The following is a 12,869-nucleotide window of genomic DNA, read 5'->3' on the forward strand; positions in this document are numbered from 1 at the left end:
AATTTTATATTAGATAAAGCTAAAGGCTTAAGTAACTTGACTCAAGTCATATACTTGGGATTAGAACCCAAGTTCGTCGGCCTCCAAAGTCTATGCTCCTCACGTTATAGTGCTGTGAAAACTGTAAGGGATTCCTCTATACTAAAGCATTTATCTTAACCTCTAAGTAACGCAGAGCCATTAAACAGATGAATTAACAATCAACTGTAGTCCAGTGGAATATTCATCATAAACAAGATAAACACAACAAAGAATAAATACACTTACTCATTCCTGAGCATTCTCTATCACCATCCCATACATTAGAAACAGCGTGTCCTGTCAGCAGGAGGTTAATTAAACTTTGGCTATTGATAAAAATTAAAAAGTAATTAAAGTATGAATATACTAATTTTCAAAACAAATTATTCTTATGATAAAGCATACAATCATGACTTTTTACATTAAATTAAGTTGTTTAAAAGAATAGAAAAACCTTACAGTTCTCATTTTATACACAACCTTGCTAAATGTATCACTTCCTGTGTCACCACAATGGTATTTGTTGTTCTATATAATCATATAAATTTAACAACTTTATTCAAGACATATTTAAATAGATTAAAAAATGATACTTGGACTGCTAATTTATTTATAATCACCTATATACATATATATACATATACATATATAATTTTTATTATTTTGTGTTTGATGCAAGACACCTGAATTTAACCTCTGGGGCAGAAAGATCTAAAGGAAAGGACTTATGTTTTGGAGTGAGTTAACAATCAGTCATTGTGTCATCAATTTTAGCATAAACAGCTACAAAAAGCTTGAGAGGCAGGGTTTTCTCAGAGAGAACTAAAGAAAAAAAAATTTCCCCCAAAGTGGGAAAGCATTCACAAATACACATGGGTATAGTGATTTCTAAGTTAAAGTGAGCAAATTTCATCTATTAGAAAATTTCATGAATGCACTATCAAGCAAAATTTATTAAAATATTCCCATTGTCATCCTAAAAGAAAATATTTGCTACAATAAACCCAGTGCATACATAGACCTAAAGTGAAAGTTAATACTTCATAACTAAAGCAAACAATGTATAAAGCATAAGACTGCTCAAACCCAGAGACTTTAAGCTGTCAGTACTGACAAACAAAATTATCTGACTCAGTAGTGTTTTATCTTATGTGCATATTATCAGTCCTAAAACCTAAAGTCTATATGAGGAAATAATAGATTTTAGTTAATTACCTGCCATGTCCATACACAGGATCTATCAAAGGCTCACTGGAATCTTCAATTTCATTTTTTATGTTTTCAATGCCCTAAAGAAACCAAGAATTCATTGGCTTATTTTTAAAACTAAAAATGAAAATTATACTAGTTTAAAAACTAACCAGTTTATACTGTGAATTAATAAAACACAATTATATAAGTAACTTTTCTCCCAGAGAATTATCTAGATTTGAAATGGGGGGTCCATTTGAAATGAAAATGGTGAGAAGCAGGTAATTCTTAGAATCTTTTCTTCTGTAGACTCTACATCAGAACAGGTAACAGATCCAATGTGGCTATGTGAGTTAAAGGGGTTGGGGGAGGGCCAGAAAGGGGGAGGGTAGGAGAGGGGAGACAGAGAGACTGTTTAAGTTTCAAGAGAAGTGAGGAGAAAATTATTTTATCTGCAAGTTAATATTCATTTAACTACAGTTGAAATTAAATTTGAACCTAATATACCTACTGAGGCATCTGTTATACACACATGATAAAATTTAAATACACAACAGGTATTTCTCGTACATAAGAAAATGGAAGGTTCTCTTCTGATTGTGTGTTCTTACATATTGGTCATTCAAATGTGCACTGACAAAATAAAATGTCAACTAGGAGGGCAGGAGTTTCTTATTTTTCTGAAAGCCAATTTTCTGGTATTTTTAATTGCCCAAAAGATCACCCAAATCGCTAAAGGTCTAGCTACTGGATAAGTATAAGAAGACCCAGGCATTCGATTGCCATCAGTTTCCAAATGACAAAGATAAACTGCCACTCATTGTGCTATTCACCTAACTTTAACCATTGGTTCCATCTGATTACAGGTCATTTCTAAAAATTAAAGAGATGATAATCAACAATCAAAATAGTAATGATTGTGGAAATACTGTAGAAGGATACAAACAAGTTTAAGATCTCACACTGGCCTTCCTTGTAGACAACTATACAAAATGGACTATCATGAAGTCACAATGAATAAAATAATCAAGTGCCAAAAATCACTAGGGAGAGAGAGGACCTTATTTCAAAGGCCAGGTCAAGGAAGAACTAGACATGAAGGCTTTCTTGGCTGTGAAGGACAAGACAGAGAAGAAGTATCAAAAGTTTTGAGCATAAAAACTGGGAGAATACTGAACAGTCACCATGAACTCATAAGAAATGAGGCATCCTCGGGACCTCCATCACTGCCAGTCCCCACTGCTAACAGACTACTAACTACTTTTCATTCTTTCTCTTAAATATGCTCCTAAATGGTTTAAAATTTCTAAGTTTAAAACATGCTTCTAAAAAAATATGCTTCTTTTCCATTTCCATGATCACTGCTCTGGCTTAGGGTCACCTATTTCAGTAACTACTTTTCTAGTTTCCCTGACTCTAGTTTTATTATCCACACACCAACTCCCTCCACCACAACTCTGATACCAATTTAAAGAACCTTTTAGCAACAGAAAGATCTCATTACTCCATTGCTCACAATTTTTGATTTGTTCCAATTCTGGCCACATGAAATGAGATTTTAAGTATTTTTGCACAAGAATTTTTACATATATGCCATTCTCATCTTCCACGGTTGCCTTTCTGGTACATTAAGCTACACTAATACTGAACTCTTATATAGTTTCCAAATGTGTGATATATCCCCAACCAATAATGTCTTTATACCTGCTGTTCCCACAGCTTGGAATTTCTTCCCATAGTTATTCTTTCCAGAAAACTTCTCCCCATCCATCAAATGATGCCTACAAGGTCTGCCCTTGATTCCACCATATGAACTGAGGCAAGCCTTCTATTGTCCCACCATGCTTTGTGCATGAAACAAACACCAAAAACACTGCCATAATGGAAGTAAATATTATTAAGGTGTCTACTTTTTTGTTTACAACATTGAAGAGGAATGATTAAACAAAAATTGTATCCCATAATGTAAGTTTAGTTTCTAATAAACAGTTAATGCTCAATAAATATTTATCAAGTGAATGAAGTCTGATTCCAGATATGGCAAATCCAGCAGCATAACTCAGACCAAACAGGTCACTGGAGATGCGAGGCTGGCACTTGCAGAAAAGGGCAGGACAGAAACGTATAGGTCCGAATGAACCATGTAAAGGTAAGCTGAGCGGATACAAAGGTAAATAACAGGAAAAGATGGAAATGAAGCTATAAAGAGAAAAGTAATTATGAGGCATTACAGAAAGAGAACTAGTATAGTGATTTATCAAGTAAGCTAAGAAGAGACTGGTGTTAGATACAGCTGTTCCAGAAAGGGTTAAGGGGTCAAATGCTTACACTATGATCAAAGAAAATAAAATACCAAAGACCTCACTGTATTTCATAATTAGAACATTACTGATAAATCTCTGCAGTCTAGAAGATCATGGGTGAAGCCTGAAAAGTGGTTAAGTAACAGGTGAATGAAGAAAGAGAGACTGTTTCTTCATTACTGGCACAAGAGATTTCAATCCTGAGATTTAGAAACAACATCAGGAGTAAAATTTCTCCCTGCAGCAGGAAAAATACTAAACTCAAATGAATAAAAATCAGAAAAACAACTTTAACCAACCTTTGTCAGTAACACAGAATACAGAAAAAGCAATACTCCAAATTTGTTTCCCCACATTGAATACTGGTCCAAGACAGCATCTCTTAATTCTGCTAAACTTCTGAATGATCTTTTTCTGGGGGGAAAAAAGAATTAAGTATTAACATGATGATGAGATTGACCACATTCATAAATGGGAACATTTTTTAATTCTCTTCTACATTAAAATGTATACATACAAAGAGGAGATTTTTGTGTCTCAAATTTTCAAATATAGATTTAGCCATTAAAAGCCAAAGCTATTGCTGACAATTGTCATTATAAGTAATAGGTACCATTAAAATAGAAAGCCTACTTGGTAGGGAATCTCTTCATCTCTTAGGTGAACTGTCTGACATCAATGACTTCTTCAATGATCATATAGTTATTTAAGGAATTAGGTGGTCCTCTTCTAGGATACGGTTAAGAACAAAGAAACTTGACTTTTTAAAGCTTGAAAATTACTTAACAAATATCTGAACACCAAGGATAAGGTGTACATTCGTGGCTTCTTTTAAAATAACATTATATTTCAAATCTAATGCCACTCGCAATTCTACCAACATAGCTATCCTTATCTTTTATTTCACAACAAAAAATTTAAATACTCTAATGAAAATATGGCACTTTTAATGAAAATTATAGAAAGCATATTTTGACAATAAGCAATAACACAAATATTTATCATACTAGAAATCTTTACATTCACTTGGAGAAACATTAAGCTAAAATGATTTTTTCATTATAATGATGAAAAAGCCTTTAATGTTATAAAAGAGTGTATTTCCATAGTTAATTTGGGAATCAGAATATTTTAAGAACATATTGACAAATTATTCTTTTAAAAAAAAATCTGAAAACAAATTAATCCTCAAGCATACAAATCTATCTAAGTACCTTTCCACAGTATGAACAGACTTAAAATGGCAATGTGTCCACAAGGTAAGTATTTTAAATGTTCCAATGTTACTTACTGAATTAATGCATGAAATCGCTCAAAGCCAAGCTCTTCGACAGCCAAGGCAGCTATACATAAAAGACACTTTTCAGCACTACACATGGCAAATAAATGACACAAGATACACACAGCAGGCTGTAAATACTTTTAAGCAATCAAAAGTTTCCCTCTTTCCTTACTCCTTAGAATTCTCAGTTTATTTTCTACTTTACAGAAACATAAATTTATATTTCAACATCTTAGGTACCATGAATAGAACTAAAATGGATTTAATAATGAGAATGTAGAAAGGTGATTAAATAATACACAGTTTCTTTAAATTCAGTTGTGCTAGAATAGTTAATAACATGTGAGAAAGCATTGACAATCATAGTGCTTCACACATAATTGCAATGTATCCTGCACTTCTAAATCATCTTTCATTTCTTAGAGCCAAGTCAAATCTTCACAGCTAATCTTCCTCTAACATAAAACCTTTAGACTTGATGTTTCATTATTAAACAAATATGTATAAAAAGGCAGAGCACTTTGAAAGTACACAGGTTCAACGACAGTTTTAAGTTTGTTTCCTCATTTACTTGTATAACTGTTGACAAGTTTTCAGCATCTTATTTAGATTATATTTATTAATAAAATAATAAAATTTTAAGAAATCAAATGAAATCAAAGAAAGCATTTAAATGAAAAGTAATGCTTACTTAGCACAGTTCTAAGTTCCAGGCCCCTTTTTAACTCTATGGGCCTTGCTAACGCTAAGTCGCTTCAGTCGTGTCCAACTCTGTGCGACCCCATGGACAGCAGCCCACCAGGCTCCTCTGTCCACGGGGTTCTCCAGGCAAGAATACTGGAGTGGGTTGCCATTTCCTTCTCCAACTACTATATGGTTGGCACTCTTTTCATTTACTACACATCTATGGGCCTTAACCTCATTTAGTCCTCAAACAACCCTATTACCCCATCTTACAGAAGAGGAACCTGAGGCCCAAAGAAGAATCCTCCCAACAGCACAAAGCTATAAACAGCAGACCTGAGATCTGAACACGGATAGTCTCAGCTCCACAAAGATGAAGTCTTTAAAGATATCCTACACAGATCAAAATCCTCACTCTAATTAATCACAAGGAACAATTTCATATATACCTTATTAAGTAAATGTTAGTACTTTCAAATACTAATTCTCACTAGAGAACTGAAGAAATTGTTTCACTATGTATTCAAAAGTGAAATTTTGCTTTACAATAAAAAACGTCACATTATTTTAGCCTTTCAAAGTCCAGATTTAATTTTCAAATGTTTTGAATTACTTTTTAACATCTGTAAAAGTCCAACTGGATTCATTTAAATAATCTTTTGATTTGTGTGTGGGAAACAAACTGAAATTGAACCTGAGTATTCACTACTGCAAACAAGTGTGCATTACCAAAAGCCAAAACTACACACCACAAAAGCCAATGAAATTAATGTTTGTACACAATGTAATACTGACAAGGGGAAAAAACACTTCACATTTAAAATTTCAAGATAAAATAAAACTTCTACCTAATCTTTTCCAAAGTGTACTAACTTCTCTGTGGTGCCTGATTATCTAAATAATTTTACTGAGTGTACACTATGGAAGTTGACATAAAGATAGTAATTTAGAGAAAGGAGGCAAGCAAAATAAAAAGCTTAGCAGGCAGGATGGTGGAAAAATATAAAACACAAGAAAAAGAACATAGCTGGGAATAAAGGAAAGAACAGGTAAAATAGATTGTTATATGGAATAAATTTTAATATTAAGTTCATTTCATTGTCAACATCTAACGTGAATTTTCAATTACTAAAACTTCTCAAATTTATATAACATTAAAAGTCAATTTATAATAGTTTCATTTCATGTCCATTTTAAAAATGAGACAAAGTAAATTGGAAAATTACTAAAAAATGTTTTTTGGAGGGGGATTTAATATAACATGCCCACATAGGTTACTGAAGTGCCAAAGTTAACATCATGAGGCCATTTACCTAGACCAATTTAACCAATCAACACAGAAATGTACAGCACATCCAGTGAGCATACAGTTTACTAAGATACTAATGAAAAATGTTAGCAAAAAACTTACTATTTTCTTATATATTAATACATGGAGTAGTTTTAACCACATATTCTTTAAAACAACTTCTAACTACTTCAACTATTCCTATTAAGATTTTAATATGCTAAACAAAACTATTAAACATGCTTTTATGCAATCCAGTAAAATCTGGAAAATATTTTAAAACCAGCCTTAGTGACATTTTTTGATTATCAACCTTGTGAGTATTTTCCACTTGTTTTCTTCAACTCTAAAAATATATTAAATTCTTTTTGAAATGCTATGCTTGAAAGGCCTAAAAGGAAATGTCATTCAACTGTTTAAATTTGAAAAATTATTCCTTGCAAATGTACTATTATTAGAATTTGCCATTGTAACTGCAAAGGTGAGAGAGAGAAGATGCTGACATCATAGAGATAAGTTGGCTCAAGCAGACAATTTGCCTCATAGACAATCCTATAGGGGGAGCAAGATGTGTACATAGCAATTTGGTATGAAATTTACTTTTTAGAAATTGGGTGTCTACAGTTTCCACAGAGACAATAGTTAATGGATTGCACTGTAAGTAGAACAAGTCACTTATTTAATAAAGGCACTCAGAGCTATCAATTACCAAAAGCAACCTAGGAGCAAGTTAATTTCTAAAAAGAAAATCAGAAAAGCAACTCTTTATCTGTAGCACAATCTTACTAGTTCATTCTGATAGTTTGTAGATCAACTATGTAAGAATTTTTAAAAACTAAAGACCATAGAATATATAATTCTTGTGAGTGAGAAGAGCTGTTATTCTTCTTTAAGAGAAATCTTCATGGTATGACAAACTTAAATGACGCAAAATTAAAACTCAATAAAAAAAACTATCTTAAAATAATTCATCTATAGTAACCATGTCCAAAGAGTTCAGGAGGAAAAGAAACAACACAGGGAAGAAAAACGTCCCCATCTTTGCTTTAGGAAACAGCTCAAGATAATTAAGACATTTCCTAATGTAAAAAACAGTAATAATAATTTCCCTGTTTTTCCCAATACCAAGGAAAACACTAAAGTATATGAAGCAAAGAAAACAGAAATATGTTCTTTCAGCTTTCTAAATGAGAGTTCCGAAGATCAAAGCAGACTGTCATCAAGGAGAAGTTAACTAGAACTTTTACTAAGTTTACTTTAAGAGATGCATTTCCTATGTTTTTTTTACCCAAAATTCAAAGGGAAAATAAACAAATGTAATATCCTCCAGCAATTAAAATCATCAAGTGAGAAATGAAAAATACTAACAAAGCTCATGGATTAAGTAAGCTTAGGCTAAAAAACAGATCTTATACGATGTTTAAATCTTGTTCTCTCTTTAAAAGTTTCAACAGTTCTATTCAAACACACAGACAAGAAATTACTTCAGGAAATAAAAGTGTATCTTACAAGAATGTTCCACTTGGCAACTAGACTGTGCAGGGCTCCCAGAAAGACTAGCAGTTTCCTCAGTTGTTTTTCCTCTTAACCATGAAACCAAGCAGTAGGATCCCGAGTTGTCACAACCAGCACTTTCTAAAATATCACACAAGGTATGACAAAGGAGTTCCTTTCGCTCTTCCTCTAAAAATAACCGAAGCATAAGTTACAATGGTTTTCTCTGCGGGGGACAAAAAAATCCTGTCAAATAACAATGTTAAGAATGTGTTAATTTAGTGATGAAAATCAAGCATTTTTTAGTAGGGCAGAAATCCATAAGCCACTGATCTTCAGTTACAGTTTAGAAAAACAATGTGCTTGAGGGTTAAAATGTCACTGCTATTGAATACTTCCATTCAGGAGAAAAAGAATCCTGGAAAATGCAGAATAAAACATCAGAGGAAAGAATATGCTATGTGGAGTAAGCTGATACTGATCACCCCTTTCTTAGGCTGCAAATGGAGCCTTTCAGCCATGAGGATTCCCTTCTTGTAGAACCAGGTCCATGTAAGGGCCTGTGCAGACCTCTGTTTTCCCCCATTTCTGAATTAGTCTCATGTCTTTGATCTCCCAGTCCCACAGGGGGAAGCATAATGAGATACTATACCATCAGCACATACAAGGACACAATCCATTATATTAACAGAGGCCGTTGCAGTTATGCTACGTAGCACACAAACCACTGATACTGTACTGCAGTGATCTGAACATCGGACATTTATAAAAAATAGCAAAAATGCTCAACTTTGTCCTGAACCTTAGCCACCCTCCCCTTTTCGAGCAGTGTTCATCTCCAGAAGTAGTACCGCTTTCTGAAGCTTTCAAACAAAGGGGATAAGATCGATCTATACCCCATGTAAAATTTTATGCTAGAGGGAGTTTTCTCTCTCCCTTGATAGACTAAGAGTTCTTTAAAGGCTGGAACTGTCCTATTCACTTTCTAGCCACCACAGCATGTATGACACTTACGACAGTGCTACAAAAATCTCTTATCAATATGAATGTTTCTATGCAAGAAATTTTATTAATAAAATGTTCATGCTAGTAACAGTCTCTTTTGAATAGTTTCTTCTCTACTGAAATTTATTTTGCATTTCAGTTATTAATTAAAAATACATGACAGTGACACTTTAATTTAAGAGTAAATTTAAAACCACTAGTAGAATGTACCTGCATGGCTTGGAATGGAAGCTGTTTTGCCCTTATATACAAAACTGTGATTATAATATATTCTACCTTCTTTCAGTAGTCATTGTGAGTTCACATAAAATAGTGTAAGTGAAGAAAATACCTTTGTAAACTGTCAAGGATGCAAATGTTTGTTATTATCAGGTAGCACATACAGTTCTATGATTTAATCATATTGCAGAAACCATGAAAGCTTCATTTGTGATCTAACTCAGAACTACCTGTAGTAGTATTCGCATTGTGTAAGGTGTTATACTAAAAGATTCAGTAATACAAAGACAATCTTGAGTTTTTGCTCAAAGCTAAATAAGACAATACAAACATAAATTATTCTTCCTTATGGTATGCTATCATTTAACAGTGCACCAAAAGATTTTTCCCTTAGTCGTAAAAACCTGTCTTACCCCTCTCAGTTAGGAAAACCACATTGCAAAATACACATTTTTAAGATCTAGAGTCACTGTTCATGAAACTTCCAGGAATATTTAAAAAGTCAACCTCACGAAAAAGTAACTAATAGTTTACTTTTTAAAAACAGATAATTTCAACTGAATTACTGCCAATGAATGCTGCATGAATCACTTATAAAATAAAAGATGGAGTAAAAGTTGATAAAAGACAGCTATCATACCTGGGCAATCCCTCCAAGAAGACTTCTCAGAAGAAAACAGGAGCTTCTTCAAAAGAAATGCCTTTATACAATTAAAGCAATAATTATTAGAATTTATTATAAACATACCTTATATCATTCTTTTATTCTAAAATGGAAAAAAAACCTAATTTGTACCTCCTTTCTGATCTTTTGAATAGTGCTATAGAATTTCAAATCGTTTCCCTTCACATTCACCAGTAACTGAACATAATTACTTACTTAGAATATACTACTATAAACTTGATTCTAGATCCATACAATTCTTCTTTTATAGTACATATTTTCTGGCAAATAGAAGAACTGACTCAAAATAATAACCACACAACTGAAAAAGAAATTTACTGCTTCATTCACAGAGTGAAGGCCCTATCAACCAGGAAAAACAATCTACAATTCTCTTTGATTCCTTGGGGAAAGAAAGCTAAACACAAAAGTGGTTCTGTACTAGTTCTCATTTGTGACACAGGAAGACCACTGTGTGGGTCACTGATAAGGAGCTCCTAACTTTCTGGTTTAACTCAAAAAGCTTTAAGATCCCAAAGAAAAAACAAACCCATTTTTAACCTTTCCTTAAGTGTGCCAACTATGTTACATTGGTGATTTGATAGATAGCAGTTCTATGTATAATACTGTTTCCTTCTCAAAGTGTAGCTAACCTGACTTGTTTATTTAAGAGGCAGATCCTGATGCTCCACCTACTTTATCTCCAGGGGGCAGAGTCAAGAAAAAGTAGTTACTATGGTGATTTTTACTCATCAGTGTCTGAAAACAGTAGTATACAGATAAGAAAACTACTTTTAGTTAGACCTAAAGTTGAATCCTGGTTCCATTATTTTACTAATTACAAATAATAGCACAAACTTTAAAAGGTTGTAATAACGATTACATGAGATGATCTAGTAATACACTTAGCATAATACCTGGCACCTAATAAGCTATCAATTCTAAACATTTTAACAAAAAAATGACATTCCATGATATTCTCACTGAAATAAATCTACAAATACTACAACCAAGTGCTTCTGACTTTTTCCCAAATAACAAAAACCGTAAAATTGAGTAACATAACTACATTACAAAACTGGAAAAGTGAGGTGGGACAACCATTATTTCACCACTAGTAGAACCACCATTTGCATTTTGATATACTCCCTTCCAGTCTTTCTTTCATACCTGTTTTAAACTTTAAGTGAGAAGCCTAATGGGTATGGAAACAATGTGATTGTTTTCCACTTTTCTGTTTTCCCACATAGTTCATAACTGTAAGTCAATCTCTAAACGTCTACCAAGCTATTAAAATTTACTTCAACATTATTTCATGTTTACATGACATTACTGTGCATTAGGTTATTTGCAATTTTTTAAAACTACTATAAATAAAAAACATATTTGGACTTGCTCTAAAAAAGCTAATTCTTGAATACAACCTTTCCATCTTAAGGATTATTTCTTCAGGAAAGATTCACAGAAGTAAAATTATTCACATCAAAGAATCTGCATTATTTTATTATGGTTTCAATTATAATGTAAAATTTCTTCCCTAGGTCATAGTACAAATTTATACCACATAGAGTTACCTGTAGCTACACAGAATGTGCCAGCATCACCCTACCCTTATATGCACTGGCAATTACTTTATATATAAAGATTAGGAAGGGTAAGCCTTCTGGCAATTATTTTATATCTAAAGATAAGGAAAAGTAAGCAAAAGAATCTATTTAAAAGTTTTATTTGTACTTTGGTGGATTCCTAGTGAGCTTAGGCATCTTGGTTTTTTGGTTGTGCAGCATCATTCCACCTGCCATGACTGCATATACTTGCCCATCTTGCCTCTGAGGTTTCAGTGTTTTTCCAACCATTGTGTAACGAGTTCTTTGTCTAAGAAAGATATTCATTTATTGCTAACATTACCTGCAGATATTTTTCTGAGCCTGGAACTCATCTATTCTCTTAGAGGGTTGGTAACACATTATTTTCAACTTCCTGTGGTTAAGTGTTATATCAAGAATAAACTTGGTACATGGTATGAGATGACCCAGATTCAGTTTTCCCCCTCAAATTATCAACCTGTCATATCAGTAGCATTTACTAAACTACTGTATTTCATCACTGATTTGCATTCCTTCTTATTATGGTATGTTATTAATTCCAGGTAAACTACTGTATGTAACATGGTCTACTACTGTATTTTCTACTTGGCTCTGTAATGTCTATTCTTCTAGCAGAAGTGCCATGTTCTAGAGTTCAGTTTCAAAAAGTTCAACATCCAACTCGCACACTTCCCTTCATTACTCTCAGTAATTTAGTTTTGATTTTTGCATTAAAATATTAATACAAACAAAATTCTATAATCGAAAACATTTATGTGACTATGAAGCTAAATTACTACCTCAAAGATATATCTTGATTTTGAATATTACAATTATTTCCTGTTACATAGCAACTCCACTTGCAAAAATAACTACCATTTTGGAAATATACTGAATTTTATAAAACATGAAATTCCTGTTGTTTATCTGGCATTTAAGTATATTCATAGACTGGCAATAAAGATTCTAAGGTACAATTATGGCCCAAGAGGGTCAGTGGTAATAAATCTATCTTGTATATGAACAAGACATGGAATGCTCAGATTCAGATAAGATTCCCACTAGCAAACCAAAACCTACCTCAGTTGCTCAACAGCTCTAATAACTAATTTATAGTTAAATTTATTTATAC

The 12,869-nt window shown here is 32.9% G+C and overlaps 1 protein-coding gene across 6 annotated transcripts in view; it reads right to left on the bottom strand.

Moving 5' to 3' along the window:
* The window catches only part of MINDY3 (MINDY lysine 48 deubiquitinase 3), an 80,570-nt gene that overhangs the window by 54,616 nt on the left and 13,085 nt on the right, over window positions 1-12,869 (bottom strand). For 2 of the 6 annotated variants that reach the window (XM_081553607.1, XM_081553604.1), the window contains exons 3-8: window positions 10,128-10,188; window positions 8,279-8,452; window positions 4,807-4,858; window positions 3,815-3,929; window positions 1,237-1,310; window positions 268-347 (exon numbers count right to left, since the gene is read on the bottom strand). In XM_081553607.1, the coding sequence (XP_081409733.1) occupies window positions 268-347; window positions 1,237-1,310; window positions 3,815-3,871 (211 nt within the window). In that variant the 5' untranslated portion in view covers window positions 3,872-3,929; window positions 4,807-4,858; window positions 8,279-8,452; window positions 10,128-10,188. Of the gene's footprint in view, window positions 1-267; window positions 348-1,236; window positions 1,311-3,814; window positions 3,930-4,148; window positions 4,542-4,806; window positions 4,859-8,278; window positions 8,510-10,127; window positions 10,189-12,869 lie in introns of those variants that run through there. The other 4 variants (XM_081553610.1, XM_081553608.1, XM_081553605.1 and 1 more) reach the window with 3 other exon arrangements.

This window comes from Giraffa tippelskirchi, chromosome 13 (genome assembly GCF_054371585.1).
Source record: "Giraffa tippelskirchi isolate mGirTip1 chromosome 13, T2T-mGirTip1v1.2.pri, whole genome shotgun sequence".
NCBI lineage: Eukaryota > Metazoa > Chordata > Mammalia > Artiodactyla > Giraffidae > Giraffa > Giraffa tippelskirchi.